This window comes from Balaenoptera acutorostrata, chromosome 12 (genome assembly GCF_949987535.1).
Source record: "Balaenoptera acutorostrata chromosome 12, mBalAcu1.1, whole genome shotgun sequence".
NCBI classification, from domain to species: Eukaryota; Metazoa; Chordata; class Mammalia; order Artiodactyla; family Balaenopteridae; genus Balaenoptera; species Balaenoptera acutorostrata.
The window spans coordinates 93,576,215-93,594,843 of NC_080075.1; the positions used below are offsets into that span (position 1 = coordinate 93,576,215).

General features: G+C 53.3%; 1 protein-coding gene across 2 annotated transcripts in view; it reads left to right on the top strand.

Moving 5' to 3' along the window:
- PXDN (peroxidasin) overlaps positions 1–10,411 on the top strand; it is a 66,295-nt gene extending 55,884 nt beyond the window's left edge. For both annotated transcript variants that reach the window (XM_057558445.1, XM_057558444.1), the window contains 6 exons: positions 2,416–2,550; positions 2,852–3,060; positions 5,381–5,501; positions 5,668–5,800; positions 7,635–7,745; positions 8,308–10,411. In XM_057558445.1, the coding sequence (XP_057414428.1) occupies positions 2,416–2,550; positions 2,852–3,060; positions 5,381–5,501; positions 5,668–5,800; positions 7,635–7,745; positions 8,308–8,427 (829 nt within the window). In that variant the 3' untranslated portion in view covers positions 8,428–10,411. The remainder of the gene's footprint in view (positions 1–2,415; positions 2,551–2,851; positions 3,061–5,380; positions 5,502–5,667; positions 5,801–7,634; positions 7,746–8,307) is intronic.
- The last annotated feature ends 8,218 nt before the right edge of the window (positions 10,412–18,629 follow it).

The window sequence follows — 18,629 nt, forward strand, 5'->3', positions numbered from 1 at the left end:
TGGCGCCGCAGGACGGGCGGGCCCCCAGCAGTGAGGCTTTTTCCTCTCCCTAAACCCGCTATCCCCCCGATCCGGCCCGTCGCCACGTCCCCTGCACCCCCGTCCGTCACAGGCAGCGGCCTCCCCCCTCCCGGGAGAGGGCTCGCTGGGCCGGGGGCACGGAAGTGGAGGACGCCCAGCACACGGAGCAGGGCCCCGGGGGACCCCCGGGCAGCCCCTCCTCCATGGGCCCGCGGAGGCCGAGGCCGGCCCCGTCAGGCCACGAGGGCCCGGGGTCTGGCGGGACGGGGCTTCCTGCCTGCAGCCGCTGCCTCCTCCCCAGAATCCCTGCGTCCAGGTCGCTGGTTAGACAGGGTCCTCACGACTCACCCACCCCCGCCCCTCTCGTGTCCAGTCGGCCCCGGCCCCTTAAGTCCTGTTTTCCTCGTTAGTTGTTCCAGTCTCTCTGGGGGGGTCTTTAATGGAAATAACCACTCACTAGAGTTTTCCCACAAGGGTCCCCTGTAGCCCACTGGTCGCTGTGTACTTAGAGTATGTTCTTTCCCATTTGAAAGAACGGTTTTAAAAAGAAAAAAATACTTTTCTGTAAAGGCTCGCTTGGGTCATTTTCTGGACTCTGCTGCTCACTGAGAGGTAAATCTCTGATGCTTCAGTCACACACTTAACACTGCGGTTCAGGCGTGTTCTCTTTAGGGCCTGGCCTGTGCCTTCCGGAGAAAATGACTTTTACTCGTAGTTTATCGCAGGTTGTGAATAAGTGAACGTCATGCTCTACAGTTTAAGATGTTCCGGTGTTCGTTTGCATAGCAGTGTCAGGTTGCTGGGTACTAGACGCACGCTCCCGCGGTACAGAGACCTTTGCGGCACGGCTGCTCGGCTAGGGTGTGTGGACAGTCTGTATTCTTTATGCTTGAATATCCTCCATTGTTCTTGTCCAGGCTGACGAGATCACTTTCCCAATGTTTCTTTCCTTTGCCCAGCTTCTGTCAAAGCCGTCTGCTCTCCAGCTCAGCGCTGCTGGGGGCTGGGGGCCCTGGGCCTCGAGTTCCAGGGGCCCTGGGGAGGCAGTCAGCGTGACGCACCACCAGGAGAGTCACGCGTTTACCCTCTTCTGCGTCAGGCCTGACTCACCGAGGGGGGATGAGACAGGTGCCCGGGCAGAGTGATGACACGGGACAGTGGGGCCCAGCTGTGGGCCAGTGAAGCCATCAGGGAAGAGAGGCTTTTAGACGGGGCTTAAGGGAGCGTGTGCTTGCACCCGTGTTAGTGGCATCCGATCAGATCTGTCCATTTCTGGGTGCACAGCGAGGGGGAAGTGTGGCTTGTGCTGGGGGGCTGTGAGCAGGAGGGTGCCCTGCTTCGGTCTGGGGTCTGCGGGGCCCACCCGTGTGGCCAGTCACCCGGGGGTGACGAAAGGGGGCCCTGCCCAGGAACGGGGTGTCTCCTTTGGGAAAAGCCCCTGCAGGCAGAGAGCCAAACTCGCAAGGCTCTTTCTGACTGTGTTTCCACCTGAACTAAAGTTCAGTATGAACGTCCTTGAACTTGGATAAAGTTCAGTGTGAACGTCCTTGAACTTGGGGAGAGTGAGGATGGCGTGTCCTTGGACTGAATGCCCTTCCGGCAGCTTCACGCTCACCCAGCTCCTGAGGTGAGGAGCGCTGAGGACGGCCCAGCACGGCCGTGCCCGCAGTCAGCACCCCTAATCCAAGCAGGTGGAAAAGGCGTCTCAATTACAGGACGCACTTAAAAGGTCCAGTGGAGCTTTGGATGGCAGCTGGAACTAAGCCATTATCATCTTCCGAGGGTGTCAGGAGAGATTAGATAAGAATGATGTTATAGAGGTTGTCAGCTCTTTGCTTGTAAGCATTTATTTCTAAGGAATTGGAAGAATTTGATGAAAAAGTTTGTTCTTGAACATTTAAACCTTGCTGTCTTAGTCTTTTGTGCGATTTCTACTTAGTAAGTAGTTTCTTCATAGCAAGTATATTTTCAACATATGGTAGAATCCCAGTATTGTTTTGAAAATGTGTCTCTAGCTGTTTGTAGCTTATTCTTCATATGTATCTATGACAAAAACACTGGAAGGGTTTACGTTAAGATGTCAAGTTGTCTCTAAATGGTCAGGAAAGGTGTGGTTTTGATTTCCTTCCTAGTGTTTTCTTGGCTTCTCTAAGCTTTGTATAATAAATACATCTGTGTGTGTATTTTATCGTGCGTATATAAACGGGAAATAGGAACCTATCTTTAAAACATAATGGATAGATGCTTTAAAGAAATAACTGGATTTTACTAAGTGAAGATCTGAATAACGTCAAATAATGATAAAGAAATGAGGATTTTTTTTCCCCTAGTTGCTGTGCTCTTTACCAGGTACGGCTTTGCTCAGTGAATTTAAGGCTCCGCTTGGTCTCATAGGTTGTACGGCTCCCCGCTCAACATCGACCTGTTTCCTGCCCTCATGGTGGAGGACCTGGTCCCCGGCAGCCGCCTGGGGCCCACCTTGATGTGTCTGCTGAGCACACAGTTCAAGCGCTTGCGGGACGGAGACAGGTAAATGCAGATGTGCCTGCCGCCAGGTAATTCCGTAGGTGGCCGAGTGCCGGGCAGTGTTTCTGGAAAGTGGCCTGGGCTGGTTCATCAGAGGAGCTGGTCTCTGCTGATTTTAGTGCAGATTTCTTGGTCTTTTGTTTTTTGAGTGGCTCACAGCGACGTTTGAGTCCATTTTTAAGTGATAACCTAATTGAACCACTTAGGTCTCATCGCTGCGAGTGTGAGGAATATTTTAAGCAGCCCCCTGGGGCTTTTGTGTTTCGTGTTTTCCCTGAGCTTGCTCTCGTTCTGGGGAACGCAGGTTGTGGTACGAGAACCCGGGGGTCTTCACCCCCGCCCAGCTCACGCAGATCAAGCAGACGTCGCTGGCCCGGATCGTGTGCGACAATTCAGACAACATCACGCGTGTGCAGAGGGACGTGTTCCGAGTGGCCGAGTTCCCCCACGGGTACAGCAGCTGCGACGAGATCCCCCGGCTGGACCTCCGCGTGTGGCAAGACTGTTGTGAAGGTGGGCGTCCAGGGGCCCTGCCGCTCACCGGGGTCCGTCCTCCTTCCCGACAGTTTGGGTGTAAGCTTAATCCCCGCTAACGCACGGGCTGGAATCAGCACAGCAGTGAGAACACAAACGAAACAGGCAGCTCTAGGGGGTTGCTGAATTCTGGAGCACCCATACTGAGCAGTACTGTGGAAACTAAGAATAATTAAAGTCATGATTTTGAAGACTTTGTAATGCCAAGAGATAGGAGTTAGTAATGAGAACTACGAAGTAAAAGAAACAGACAGCAAAACTTTAATGAGGTTAGCTCCCAGTTTTTCTTTAAAACCTGGCACACGTCTGCATTTGATAGCCTGCCTGTCTGTACCCGCAGATAAAATATGAACGAGAAACAGACCGAAAAGCATGCCAGACATCAAATTTGATTTTTAAAAATGCGTGCTGTGTGTTCTGAACGTCCAGAAGAGCTTGTGTGAGCAGAGAAATGTGCTATAAAACACCTTCTGAGGAAGTGGAGAGCGACAGGCGGCTGCGCAGTGCCCTCACCCAGGCACCTGGGGGCCCGTGAGGGTGGCGATGCCAGGCCTGCCGCCGCGGCTGTCTCCGGATGCCCGTCCAGGCGGCTCCTTCGCGGCATTGCGGAGCCGGGTCGTAGCTAACCTCGACTGCACGTTCTCATTTGAACATAATTTTGGTTTTATTCAAACTGTGATCAGAGACCCAGGGAACATTGCAGTGGGGGGAACACTGAGGACCCGTTCTGGGTAACCCCACTCTTGTAGTGAGGAAATGGGGCCCCGAGCCTGGGGCAACACCACGGGCCACACAGCCCCTGCGGGTGAGGTGGGCAAGGAGGGCCCAGAGCCCCGGCCCCCAGCCCTCAGCCTTCGGCCGGCGATGCCCGTGGACACCAGGTGCAGAAACCAGAGTTTTCTTTTCCACCTCGTTATTTCCGCAGGAATAGCCCTGGCCAGGTTCTCGCTAGTAATTAATTTTAATTAGCTGTTATTTTCATTAGTAAGTATTGAAATCTGGGTTGATGCACGTCCTGTGTGTGTGTGAGTGTGTCTGATGTGATTCTGTGTCTGTGGCTTCTCTCTGTGCATATATATGACGTACGTAAATAATACATGGAATACGTAATACGTTAAATATATATATAATGAATACGACTTGCAACGTTGTAGGAGAATTCACATAAAAATTAAAATTTTGCTCACTACATGCCCAAGTTTCCAAAGCATTAATTTCTCATTTTTATAGTTGTTGGGAACTTGGGAACTTGTTTTGTTTTTTTCGCTTTTTTAAAAAAATATTCTGACTAGTTTATTAAGGTCACAACAGTTTTCCACACATATGGCAGAGAATTTGATTCTTGTGTTTGCAGACAGTTGTTCTCTTTGAAAATCATTGGAAAAAGCCAGTCCTTCTTTTCAGATACAGAAACTTCATTTTCTGATAACTTTACCAGATAGATTCCCTGTAGCTGCTTAGAAAGGAACAGAGACAGGTTTTCTGGTTTTTTGCTCCAAAAGCCCAAAGTCCTCTGAGAGCCTGAATCTTGGATCCAGGCTTTGTCCTCTGTGTCACAGCCCAGAGCCTTTTCCTGCTTCAGCTGGACGGTCAGAGATTTAGGCACCTGATGCAGTTTCTGACATCCTTTCTTCTGGATTCTTTTCCTCTTAAAATAGCAGGCATAGCCCTCAGCTGGCAAAACTTAAAGAATGCTTTATAAGCTTTGTCTGTTTTTATTTTAATCCAAAAGCCATATCTAAAAAGTGGCAGAAAAAAAAGAGTTATGATTTGACAGAACCAAATGTTGGTAGCTGTTATCGACATCTCAGTGTTTATAAAAGACTCACTTAACCCAAACTTTCTTCAGCGTCATCTCTTAATTGTGTATTTGTTTAATCCAAGTACGAAACCTGCACACGTGAGAAGCCTAAGAAGCTGCTCTTGGGAGGATGAGTGTCTTTTTCTCTTGACCAAAGTTAGGAATTTCAGCTTCTCTGTGAGGACTGATGGGTCACGGAGAGGAAGACACACACATGCACACAACTTTGAGATCACTGTGGAAGTTACTGAAATAGTGACAGCAGCTCCCGTGTGGGCAGGAGTGCTCCACCCGGAGGAGGGGGTCGTCGGGGGGAGCACCGGGGGTCGAGGGGCTCCAGGCCGCTCACCGGGGGAGGGGAGTGGGGACGGTGCCTCCACCCCTGCCGACCTGAGCGCCCAGCATGTCCTGCGGGAAGGATAGTGATACTTGCCGAGCTGTTCTTAATGTCCCCTTCGTGGGAGTCGAGACCCTAACGTGCCTGCACTTTGCCCTCAGACTGCAGAACCCGGGGGCAGTTCAACGCGTTTTCCTACCACTTCCGAGGCAGGCGATCCCTTGAATTCAGCTACCAGGAGGACGAGCCAGCCACGGATGCGGGGCCTGGGAAGATGCCAAGGTACGGCCAAGCCCCGCCGGGACCGTGCACCCTGCCAGCTGGCCCTTGGGTGTTGGGGGGGGGGGTGTGCCTCGAGGCCACCCATGCAGCCAGTCCGCGCGCCCCGCCCTCCGGCCCAGCACACCCTTGGCTGTGTCGCTGAGTCTCCCTTGCTTCTCCCGAGCAGAGCCGGGACGCCCGGGACGAGGCTCGGTAACGCCTCGGCCGCCGCCTTTGAGCGCCCACCAGTAGCAGGGACCAGCGACTTCCGGGAGTTTGTCCTGGAGATGCAGAAGACCATCAGGGACCTCAGGAAGCAGGTGGGGCGCTCCCCATCCTCACCTCCCCGGCCTGCCCGGCCCCTCTCCACCCTTGGGCCCGGTGTGCGTTTCTCCCGTGACGGTGAAGGGAAGATGCTTCCCGCACACCCCTGGTCCTCGGTCCCGGAGCCTCCAGGGAGGTCACTTTCGTCTCTCTGCCCTTCTTTGTGGCTTGGCTCCAGCTGGGCCACATTGAGCTGCCCTTGGACTTCCTGGGACCGGGGACCCTTGGCCGTGGGCTGCCCACTGGCGCGTTGGGTGAGGGGCGCGGGTTCCCCCTGAACACTGGCTGTGAGGGGCTCAGGGTCAGGGCCACGCAGAATTGCAACCTCAAGTCCTGCCCAAAGTCTCCTCTTCAGGGATGACTGTTAAACCTCTGCTCCCAGGGGGGTCAGGAGGTTTTGATGGCGGTCGGGTCCCCTTGGATGCCGGAAGGGCACCGGCATATCTGTACTCCGGGGCTCTTCCCTGGGGGTCTGCAGGGTTTGCAGACAATGAATGCTCTCCCCTCCGCACCCCGCCCCTGCCGTGTCTGTACGGGGGTCTCAGTGTGATGTCACCTAAGTGGGAGTGAAGAGTGAGATCTCAGGTTAACAGGACGCATGCAGATCTCAGAAGGTCGTAGTGAGAAGGGCTTCTGATGCTCTGGAACCTTCCAGAGACAGGCCTGCGAGTGGGGGATCTGTGGTGCAGGCCACGTCCTGCTTCTGGGGGCGTCTCAGTCCGCGGGCTTGGAAGACTTTGTGTCTTCCGTTCAGCCCCGGGGAGAAGCTCCGGCTGCCCTGCATCTGCCCTGTGCTTGCCCCGTAGCTTCTCCTCCCGCCTCGGGGTCTGGGGACAGAGTTGGCAGCCTCAGGTGCTAACAGACTCGGCCACAGTCGGGGAGGGAGGGCGGGCCCCAGCCGGCCTCCCACTGGGTTCAGGGCCCAGACAAGAAGCCCTTTGCCTGGATGGAGCTGGAGACAACAAACCCAAGCAGATCCTGAGCTGAGCGCACAGCGTGTCCTGAGGGCCCAGGGTGGGGCTGCACCCTGGGGTGAGTGCTCAGGGCCAGACAGCTGACCCCCGACCCCTGAGAGTCCACAGGGAGTGGCGGAGAGGCCGGGTCGCTCTGCACAGACGGGTCAGGCTGACCGGAGACGGGGGATGCAGGACGGGGCGGTGAGAGGCTGGCCACCCCACGCCCGGCAGTGCCCGTCCCACCCCTCGTTTATCAGTTAGTTGAGACTCGGAAGACCCGAGCGAGGGTGGGCTAAACGAGGTGGCAGTTTACTTTCCTCTCACGTATCCCAGAGGGACATGGGCCGGGGCTGCCGGACCCTCCACGGTGCAGAGGCCCAGCGGTTTCCAGCCTCTGCCACCCTGTCAGCACCGCCCTCCCAGCAAGAGGGTGGCCCCAAGCGGGGGCCGGCGTGCGTCGGGGTCAGCAGCCGGTCACAGCCCAGAGCTCCTTTGAGAAGCTGGTGCAGAATGTTCTCGTCACCCGGCCCTGTGCCGGCATTCTCTTCGCTGCTTTCTAAGGTTTCTCTTCTCTTCTTTACCGACTACTCACCGTACTTACGGTCCGTGCACTTCTGGCCTCAGACACGGTGGAGGTCGGGCTGTTCGTGCACCTCTGGCCTCAGACACGGTGGTGGTCAGGCTGTTGCCATGGAGCTTTCGGACAAACAGCTACCAGCTGCCTAACGAGTAAATCTGAGGTGCCAGGAAAGTGCTTTAGAATATTCACCTCGGTCCCGTCCGTCGTGAGGCATCGTTTCAAGTGAGGGAGCAGGTGCGCGGCACCCGAGCCGCCCGCTGCATCCGAGTGACCGGCGCTTCTGCTTTGCTGCAGATAAAGAAACTCGAGTCTCGGCTCAGCACCGAGTGCGTGGAGGCAGACGGCAGCCCTCGCGCGGACAGTGCTACGTGGAAACGGGACCCCTGCACCGTCTGTGAATGCCGCGTGAGTGCGGATGCCGCGGGGGCCCGGGCAGGCAGCAGGGCCGTCAGGGCGCTCAGCTGTGGGGTCCCCTCCCACGTCCCTTGAGAGCTCAGGGCTCCTCCCCCGGAGCCGTTGTTAAAGGTCGACAGGACATCACTGCCCCTGGTCGGCGCGGGGCTGTCCACATGGGCGGGGAGGGGCTGGTTCTCGGTCCTGGAGCAAGTGGACAGAGGGGGCAGCGGTGGCCGCGGGGGAGAGGGACCTGGCCGCTGCCCAGGCTGGGCGGGAGTCTCGGGGCGGGGTTGGGAGCCAGGACGGAAGGATGGCGGGCGGGTCGGTGCAGATGGGGAAGGGACTTTGTGCCCTGGCCCTGGAGGAGCGGGGGTCCGTCTGGTGTCCCTGGTGGTTGTCAGGTTTGGGCACAGCCCTGTCCTCCCAGCTCCTCTCTAGCCGGCCCTCCTCCTGGTTGACACCCAGGGACGTGATCCCAGGGTCCCCAGTGGGAGGTCAGAGCTGGGGGTGGGGTGAGATGCAGGGGCCGGGTCCCCAGGACTGACGGGCTCGGGTGCCGTCTCTCCTCCAGGACGGGCAGGTCACCTGCTTCGTGGAGACTTGCCAGCCGGCCGATTGTCCAGCGCCCGTGAGGGTCGGCGGGGCCTGCTGTCCTGTCTGCCCGGGAGACTCTATGGGGAAGAAGCCCTGAGCGCCTCTGAGCCCCGAGCTTCCCGCTCGTGCCCTGGAGAGCGAGGCCGGGACGGGCAGTGCAGGGGACAGGGGACAGCGAGGCTGGGACGTCTCGGGGCCACAGCACGGAGCCGTGTCGGAACTCGCCCAGCGGGCTCGGGCCGGAGTGTTCGCCAACAGACCACGGAGCAGACACGTGTCCTAACTTCATGTTAGATTTCTCAGGTTTTTATTTAATTTTTTCTAAATGAAAAATTGGTGCTACTATTAAATTGCACAATTAAATCATTTAGGCTCTTAAATTGATTTCACCTAATGTCACCGTTTCTTCTCAACTGAAAGTTAGTCCCGCTTGGTTCTGGCACCAGGAGCTTGCAGAGTGGAGCCGCCAGAGGAGGGACACGGGATTTGAAAGAAAAGCACTCTGGCGCACGGAGCAGTGTCTGCGGAGCGTGTTGGGTGACTGGTCTGGGCAGTGAGCACATCCCCCAGCCCCGGCGCTCGGCAGCTCCCAGGGCATCGCCTGGACCCACAGGGCGGTGACCCCGCCGCCTGAAGCAGCGGCACGTCCTGCGGCTCCCGACTCCTTCGCCCGGGATTGGAAGGTTTTTCAGCCGCGTTTAGAACAGGTCCGCGTTCACCTGTAACTTGCACGCACGCTGGCTGGTGTGGACCAGACGTGAAAACCCTCCGCTCCACACCACGGTACCTACTGACCTGCGCGGCCAGCGTTATCCACGGCCAGCGTGTGCTCTGTCCCACCAGAGCCCACGGGAGGGCCACAGTGCTCTAGATTCTTCCTCCAACGGGAGGAGTTCGAATGTTGGGAACTTCCTAACTTCAGGTTGTGTGGGTGCATTGAAGAAAAACAACCAATCCCTATACCTCATTTCTATTTTCACAACGTGTGATGTTTTATGAAATTTCGCCCATGTTTTAGTTTTAGGTACATCAGAAAAATCATTTCCACTCTGCCAAAGTTCTCGTAGGATTCAGTGAAAAGCAACTTCCATACCTCATGGTCTCTGTCTTTTTAACTGACCAAAAGCCTCCTGTCTTGTTCCAAATACAAAGTGGTGTGTGTTCTGAGAAACGTGTCCCTGGACATCCTGCTCAGTTCCGCAGACCTGAGTGTCCACAGCGAACCGGGTCCTGTGCTGGGCACAGATACAGCGCCCACCTGCCCTTCCCACGGGAGACCCTCAAGGACCCCGGCCGTCTCGGTCCAAGGGGCCAAAGCCTGTGGCCCGTGTGGAGCTCATCACAGGGGGCAGGGGAGGGGGGGCAGGGCTTCCGCCAGCATCCGGCAGGTAGTGGGCAGTTTGAAAGCCTGGTTTCAGCCCAGCACAGGCCTCCATCCCGGCCACAGGGGACCCCAGTGCCTGCCCTGCTAACATTCCAGCCCGAGGACTTGACAGCAGCTTAAACACGGTCGGCTTGAAGTCTGTCCTCACACATCACCAAGTGATCAGTAAAAACTCCAGTGTTTCACGGGCACGGGACTTCTTTTGAAATAATAACTCACACTGAATAAATAAATAACCAAATCTTGGAACCAATCTCTGTAAGCAGAAAACAGATAACTTTGTCTGAAAGTTGATGGTTATGTAAGTTGCTCAGGTATAAAATCCCGCTTTCTGGAGTGTTTTGGTGTCTGAAGGTGGCCGGGAGGTTTATCTGTGGTTTCATGCAGGGGGTGGGTTTAGACAGGCAGCCTAGGGCGGCGTTGTCTCGCCCGACGGGAGGCTGACTGATTCACAGAGAAGTTCTGCGGTTGCGGTTGGAACGTCTGCAGAATCGGCCGTTTAATGAGGTGGTGGGAGGGGCCTGGACACGCCTCCAGCCCCGTGGGGAGCGGCGTGTACATATTCCCTGACTTTTCTAACCCTTTGCCAGGAGCAAGTGCCTTTCTTCTGTTCATTGTAATCAGTCCGTCACCAAAGAGACGTTTGCACTATGTCACGATGCCTTTCAGTTCCAATGAATGGGCCACATTTTCAAACGGAGAATGAGTGTTCTTTTCATGAGCCGATCCCAGAGGCGGGTCCCCGGGGGAGCCCAGGGACTCTGCATGGACCACCATTCATAGAAAAATGTGGAAAAGGAAGAAAAACAAGAGGATTAGTTAAATGGAGGCTGTCCTCCCCTGTGGCTGGGATGCTGTCTGTGGACGGAGCTGACCTCCGTGTTATGAATTTTGGGCAGATTGGGGGCGAGCTCCCAGGAGAAACCCAGCCCCTACCCCACCCCCAAGGTTTCTGGCTCTGTGGCCAGAAACGTGTGACTGCGACAGCTTTCCAGCCCCTGGTGCCCTGGGTCCAGGCAGGAGAGAGAACGCCGTCCTGAAGGGACCTGGAAGGGGTGTGAGGGTATCTTTGCAGGAGCTGGAAAAATCATGACTCTTTATGGAGTTATCACAAGAAGAAAATTGAAAGGGAAAAATTCAGTATTGAATTTTTTGAATTTGCCAAATCATTTCAAAATTTGTGATGAGACACCTGAACTTTCACGATCCTGCCTCACTGCAGGCAATGCCAAGCCTGAATCCTCTGATGCTCTCCTGGGGAGCTCGCCCAGGTCACAGGGGAAGATGAGGGATTGCATGGAAGGACTCGAGCAGCTGTCTTTTCTTCGAGTGACAGATGTCGTGTTACATGTGTTTTTGTGTAACATGAATAAACTTCCCCTCCATGTAGTGTTGGGTACTTCAGGATCGCCATGAGCTGGAGCTCGGGGAGCAGGTCCCCAGGTAGAGTGGCTACAGAAGGGCGTGTGGGCCGAAGGTTGATAGAAAGACTGGACGAGGTGGATGTGGAGGCCAGGCTGTGGACCCGGAGCCGGACCTGCCTGGACTTCCTCTCCCTCCCCCAAGACCCAATACCAGCACCTGTGCCGTGTGCCGGCCACACCTGGTGTGCTGACCACACCTGGGACGGATGGCGGCCCCCTGGCCCATGGAAGGACCATCAGTCAGTCTGAGCTGGGGGGTGGGATAGAGCAGTCCCCCTTCGGCCAGATTCTGAGCAGGCACAGTGGTGGCATGGTGCCCTGACGCCCTCCCCAGGGGACCCGGGGTCCACAGTCCATTCCACTCAGCTGGAGGCCGCCTCTGCCAGAGGCTGGGGCCCAAGGTGCAGAGGTTCATCTCACCTGGCCCACCTGCAGCCCACCTGCTCTCCACCCCTCGGTCAACAAAAGACAAATTAAATGAGGCGCTTTCCTGGTCAGAGGTTGACCCAGGTCAACACAGGGCCAAGCGTCCTGTGCCATTTCAATTGAAATGAAATGGATGTTGTGAAGTTGGCAAAAAGCGTTTGTATTTTGCTTTAGAAAATGAGGAGAGAAGAAAAACGGTACAGATGAACCGGTTTGCAGGGCAGAAATAGAGATGCATGTAGAGAACAAACATGGACACCAAGGGTAGAAAGCGGGGTGGGGGAGGTTAGTGGTGGTGGGATGAACTGGGAGATTGGGATTGACATGTATACGCTGATATGTATAAAATAGATAACTAATGAGAACCTGCTGTATAAAAATAAAATAAAATTCAAAACTTCAAAAAAAAAAAAAAATGAGGAGAGAGATTGATATAAAAAAAATCAAGAGAGGGATTACCTATGAGAAGAGACCAGGCGGTAACTGGAAAGATACAGATGAAGGGATTCTGAGATGATTATGGTAATACCTAATTTCTTGATCTTGGTGGTTTTCATGAGAGTTTCTTTACAATAATTTATTAAGCTGTCAATTTACTTTTAGGTAATTTTCTGCATATTTTATTTCATAATAAAAATCTGAAATCATTAGAAAGATATTTAAAAATTAAGCAGTTTTAACAGTTGGGGAGCAGGGAGATATATGGGACCTCTCTGTACCTTCCTCTCAATTTTGTTGTATGCCTAAAACTGCCCTTAAAAAAATAGTCTTATTTAAAGGAAAAATGAGGAGAATGTATGGAAACATTCCTCGTGCCTTCTTAAAATATTCACACCTGTTTCCTGTGGGCAAAATTATGTGCTCAATGACATAAATAGTTGTGTTTTGTTTGCCAAATGATTTGCCAAAAGATTCTTCCTTATATGTATATGTATAGCTGATTCACTTTGTCATAAAGCAGAAACTAACACACCACTGTAAAGCAATTATACTCCAATAAAGATGTTTAAAAAGAAAAAAAAAGATTCTTCCTTGTGCTTAGAGAATGACCCAAAAGCATTTTTTAAAATTTCTGACAGAGTTTCAGGAAGTCATCTGAGTATTCTTTTTCTGGTTTTACCACCTCATCACCATCCGCAGCTGTAGCCATGAGACCCTAGAACCTTGGAGACAGGAGATGGGGGAGCAGGACAGAGCACGTCAGCCATTGGGGTGTGGAGTCCTCTGTCCCCAAAGCCACCAGAGCCTTGCATTTCCCAAATCCCCACCATGGACGGTTGGGAGCCTCGGCTTGAACAGCTAACGGGTTGCCCTGTAATTGCAGAAGAGGGGATGTGGGCCCAGAGGCGGGGACCTGCACCAGGCCACCCGCAAGTGGAGGGCAGCCCTGGGGCTGAATCCAGATCTGACCCGGCCCTGGGGCCCCCCACAGCCAGCTTGTCCCGTGGCCTGTGTCCTGTCCCATCGGCTCCTCTCTGAAAAGGCTCCTTCCCGCTGGGGTGTCCCTTTGGGCTGCCATCCTGTTTTCTTTAACGCGGCTACTTTGACAAAGGCCCTGAACAGACCACATTCTTGTTTCCTCAGGTATTGAGTGTTAAGGCTTTATGCTTGAAATCTTCAAATTGTGGATTTGCCTTCTTTTGTGCTTATGGTAACAAATACTCTCAGACCCAAAACCTGGAGGCGTTGACAGTGAGGCAGCATGTTTGAATTTGGAAGGTTCCAGAAGCTCTAGTGGTGCCTATTTTTTTTTTTTAATTTTTACAAGAGATAAATAGACTGACACCAAGCATTGTACATGGATGACCACAACAAAAGTGGTGCCTATTTTAATGTTTGTGGAATTTGTGAAAAATAGCTCAGTCTTATTTGCTCTTTCAGTGTCTGGATTTCTTTCTCCAGAGACGGGGTCTCCAGAGGAAGGAAGCCCGCCAGAAGGTCTCCGTGGTCTTTCCCACAGCAGCCTTACCTCCGGCCATGAACGTTTCCCTAACTTAGCAGAGTGATCTCAAAGTCAGGCTTTTTTCCCATTATAACTCTGAACATCAGCCTAATGCTGGTCTAGTCGGTTCTGCCAGGAAGCCCCGTTTTTCAGAAATAGCTTCTTTATGGGCACTTTGGTGTTACTGGGGAGGGAGGGGACTGTCCCTTTGTGGCTTGCAGGGACTGTTCAAGGGTAGAACGGTGAGTCCGGTGTGGCTTTTCTGTCCGGGAGGTTTGGGGAAGGAGAGGGGTAGGAATCTTCTGATTTTCATCATAACTTTCTTTCCTTTTCCAACATTTAGCATAATCTTAAATATCATGGAAAATGTTATTTTTGATGTGTTTTATCAAAATCGAATCTCTCTGTAATGGTTATTAACCCTCGATTGAAAGCCCTAAATTTCGGAGCTGCATGACATCATTGTTACATGCTTTTCCCATTACCTTCATCCTTCCTGGCACCCAGACGGATTCTTCTGTTGTTTTATCTTCGAGCAAAACAAATCAGGGTACACAAACGGAGCCTCTGCTGGATGACTTAATTTGCAGCTGTTCTCACAGGAAGTCCCTGGAAAACATTGGTGTTTGTGTTCTTTAAAAATTACAGCACCAGAAATTAACTCAGAGAATAGCCACGGGCATCATTTCTTGTAATCGTGATTCAGTGTGAGTAAAGTGAGAGGGGACAGGACGCTGGTGCGGCCTTGGCCGTGTGTCCGCAGAACATCTCAGCCGGGCTGGGTCTCACCTCTGCTGCCCGTGGCCCCCAGCACCCACAGAAGTCGGGAATCGTGGACCCAAGACTCAAACCCACTTCTTCTGACACTGAGGCCAGTACTTTTCTCATTTCACCAAACTTAGAGAAAACGAACACCTACGTTGAATTAACACTTTGATTCATGCTGTGCTTCACCCAAGATGCTGCTAGAAGTGCCTAATTCATTGAATGTTCCTCACATGGGGGGACAAAATTCTGTAACTTTGGGAATCTGAATGCTTGAAATATGATTTCTTATTTGTGCTGAACTACTATCCTAACTACGCTTTTATTAGCTTACCAAGACACTGCACCCGGGGCCATACATATATGTGTGTGTGTGTATGTGTGTGTGTGTGTGTGTGTGTACAGTTTAGTTCACACCACCTGTTCCTGCTGTACAGACAGCTGGGGGGTTCATATCGAGTGCCTGGCACAGAACCAGGCTCTAACACAAGTGCCATAGGCGTGTGGTTCTCTTTCTGGCCACTCGGGTACAGCTGTGCTCCTGGAGACGTCTGGCTTAAAGATCCGATCCCCCAGGTTCCACATTTAGTTCTCAGAATAACAGTAAGCAGTAACTTGTGTTTTCATGCAAACAGGAAGAAGGAAGAGGATGATGAAATATTTCATAGGCTGCCTGAATTTAAAGGCAACAGAGTTTTAATGAGAAACTCCCTCATCGGACTCAGAATATTTTGAAACGAGAGGCCAACGGCTGACACCCCAGGTCTTGCAGAGGCTGGGATACACCTGGACACAGCCTCAGCCCCCAGCCTCCTTCCCGTGTGACTGAATTCCGCCCCCCCCCCCCGCCCTGTGCCCCTTTCCTGCTTTTGTGTCTGCCCTTGTCCTTACCCTCCTTACGTGAACTACTCCCACGCGCCCCCTGCCCACTGCTGACCACCTGAGCCCCTGGCGACAGACCTCCGAGAAAGTGCCAGTGGGAGCAGGGGCACCCATCTGCCTGTGCTGCTCTGCGGACTCACCCATTATCGTTCCTGAGTTCAGCTCTCCGTCCTGGCCATGTTACAGACTCCTTAGTGACCCCCTCTTACCTTTATCTCCATGAATTCTTACTTGGTACATACATACAATAGAATATTACTCAGCCATTAAAAAAATGAAATAATGCCATTCGCAACAACATGGGTGGATATAGAGGTTGTCATACCGAGTGAAGTAAGTCAGGAAGAGCAAGTCAAATACCATACGGTATCACTTATGTGTGGAATCCAAACTGTGACACAAATGAACTTATTTACAAAACAAAAACAGACGCACAGACATAGAGAATAAACTTACAGTTACCAAAGGGGGGAAAGGTTGGGGGAGGGATAAATCAGAAGTCTTGGATTAACAGATACACACTACTATATATAAAATAGAGACCCAACAAGGACCTACTGTATAGCACAGGGAACTGTACTCAGTATTCTGTAATAACCTATATGGGAAAAGAAGAGATGTATATATATATATATATATATATATATATACACATATATATATAACTGAATCACTTTGCTGTATACCCGAAACTATTACAACGTTGTAAATCAACTACACCCCTATATAAAATAAAAATTAAATTTTAAAAAGTCATTGCTGGTTCTGGCCCTCATGTCTCACTGGCAACGGCCCCATCGCTCTTCAAGGTGAAGGTCTTTACTTGGAGGCTGACTGTAATAACCTTATTTTTGCAGAAAGCATGTCTGAAGAGACAGGCGAGACCGCGGAGTCGCTGGGACAGCGTTGGAGGCGTGGGTCTGGGGGCGCGCGGCGCGGGCACAGGGCTGCCAGCTGCTGCGTGACCACAGCGCGGTCAGGGCAGCCTCGCCGCGGCCACCAGCCGCCGGCCTGAGGGCGTGATGGTGACCTTTCGCCTCTGTCCCCGTTGTGCCACCGGCCTCCTCACAATGGGTGGCGCTTGCTGCCCTTTATTGAACCGACGGGAATGGGCTTCCTCCCCTGCTTTCTCTCGGCGGTGGAGACATAACCCTGGAGAAGAGAGAAACTCCAGGAAAGTCATGCAGGGGGTTCTCTGGTTTTCACAAAAATGAGTCAAAAAAGCCCCCCCCCATTATTTATTTCCTCTTAAACATACCGTTCTCAGGCCTAGGAAAAGCCATGTAAACCTAATTTTCTTTTCTATACCCTATGAAATAATTAGTCCACTCTAAATTCCGATCTACCCAGTGGGCACCCAGTCACAGGTCTCACTGTCCTAGCGTCCAGGCCCTAAGCTGATGTCCAGAGCAGCAAAGGTGTGCAGACTTTCCACAGCTGTGGCATCTGGGGAAGCAGCTGGACCCTGGTCAGCGAGTGGGGAGAACTGAGAGCTGAGCTGGCCGCGTCTCGGTCTGGTCTAACTCTGCGACCCGATCCCTCACCCCTCCCCGCCCTGGACGAGGCCCCAGGACCCCGAGGGGCCCGTGCGAGCCCAGGTGCTGCCGGCTTCTGGATCCTTCTCCCTCATATGACTCACCCACGTGCTGGCATGGCCGCAGCCTCGTGAGGTCGTAGAACGGCTCTTGGGGACGTCTTCCTGCTGTAGCTGCAGTTAGGGTGATGTAAGGGCCACCCTTTCATCTCTGGGCTCAAAGAGATCTCTTTGATTTCCTTCTTGGTCACTGTACGGGTCGGCGTGCTGGGGTGGAAAACCAGTGCTCTGAGTTCCCCTGACACCTACGTGCCACCTGGCTGCCTTTTGACAAGTTACCTGACCTACCTGGGTTCCCTTTCTCCTCCTGTAAGACAGGAAAAAGCGCACCTTCCTCATAAAGCAGGACAGCATTAGGTGTGGGTTTCTTCTCTCCTTCCATCCCTGGAGACAGACACCGAGCTCTGCTGACGCCGCGGGGACGTTTTCAAAGCCTGAGCTGACACCCTCTGGCTGAAATTCGAAAGACGAGTTGCCGAGTCCCAGAATTACAACGTAGATCCGTCAGAACTCTTGTTGCCAATGACAAAAACGTAGCTCAGCCCCCAGAGGGAATGTGAACTTTGCTGGCCAGGCACGTGGTAACGTGGGTGCACCTGAGCCCCAAGGAAGCAGGCCCCCTGTGTGAGCTCCTATCTCCACGTCCCTCTCGAGGCTGCTGTAACCTTTCAGCGGAAGACGTGGATCTTGGTGGCATCCAGGGTCGCGTCAGCTGCTTCACCCCCAGATACACAAGGACCTCCTTTCACAGCCTGGGGATCAGTGGTGGTCGGGTGTCTTGGGCAGTGCCCACCGCTGGGGCTGTCCCCGTGGGCTGCGAGGACATGGCCACTCGTGCACCAACCACCGCCTGGAGGGCGAGCCCCCCTCGCAGCAAGACGGGGTCTTCAGGGAGGCGGTGGGCGTGCCGGTCACACTCAGAGGAGCCACGAATGCAAGTTCCCCATCACAGCTGTGTGAGGGTCCCTCGGGGGCCAGTCGCACCTTTAACCGCAAGGGAGCACAGGTCCTTTACAGGAAAGTAACCATGTGAACAGTTGTCTGCTATCAGGACAAGTAACAACTACTCAGACTTTACCCGTTGATTATCTTGCCCTCCACCTTTTGTATTTTTCCATCTTTTAGGGCAACTGTCAGTGAATCTTACAAAACTAAAGGTGTTTCCTCCAGATTTGCCCTAAGTGCCTTCATGGAAATCTGGTTTCCTGGAATTATTGTAATTACTTATACTCAGGAAAACGTTAGCAATCTGAATTGTCCATAAACTGGGAGTGGATGGCTTTGGTCCCACCCAGGTCTTCTAGAATCTTCCAGCCAGGGTTGGCTGGACCTGCAGTGCTGTTTCTGTTGGGAGGCTGTGCACTAGGGCTCTTGGAAGGGTTCCTTGTGTTTGGCAAAAGCTGGAACAATTGGTGCTTAAAATTAATCCCAGAGTCGCCAGTGTGTGCTGTCTGGGCCGGGTCCTTTCCAGGTGCTTTGTCATCTCACCGCCCAAGGTTCTGGACCCTACGCTCTCCCGGCCTGAGGCCTTCGCCAAGCAGGAGTCAGCAGGAATTTCTGCTGCCAGGTCAGGGAGCCATGAGAGACTCTGCTTCGGACAGAGTGGCTGTCAGGCCAGGGGCAGCGTTTGCTGGATTCTCCCCCCGTGTGCAGTGGTGTCCCTACGTCCTGAAGTACCTGCAGCAGAAAAACCGACAAGCTGGACAGAGCCTTGGTCCCGCACGGTGTCGGCCAAGACGGGGTTTCCTTGTTTGAAGGTGAGGGTTCCTGGAGATACGTCTAACCTCCCCCGAGTCTCCTGCAAGTGTTTCTGGAGCTCAGAGCCGTCCCCAGGCTTCAGACCGCCTGCCTGCCTGGTCTCCACCAGGAAATCTGAGAGCAG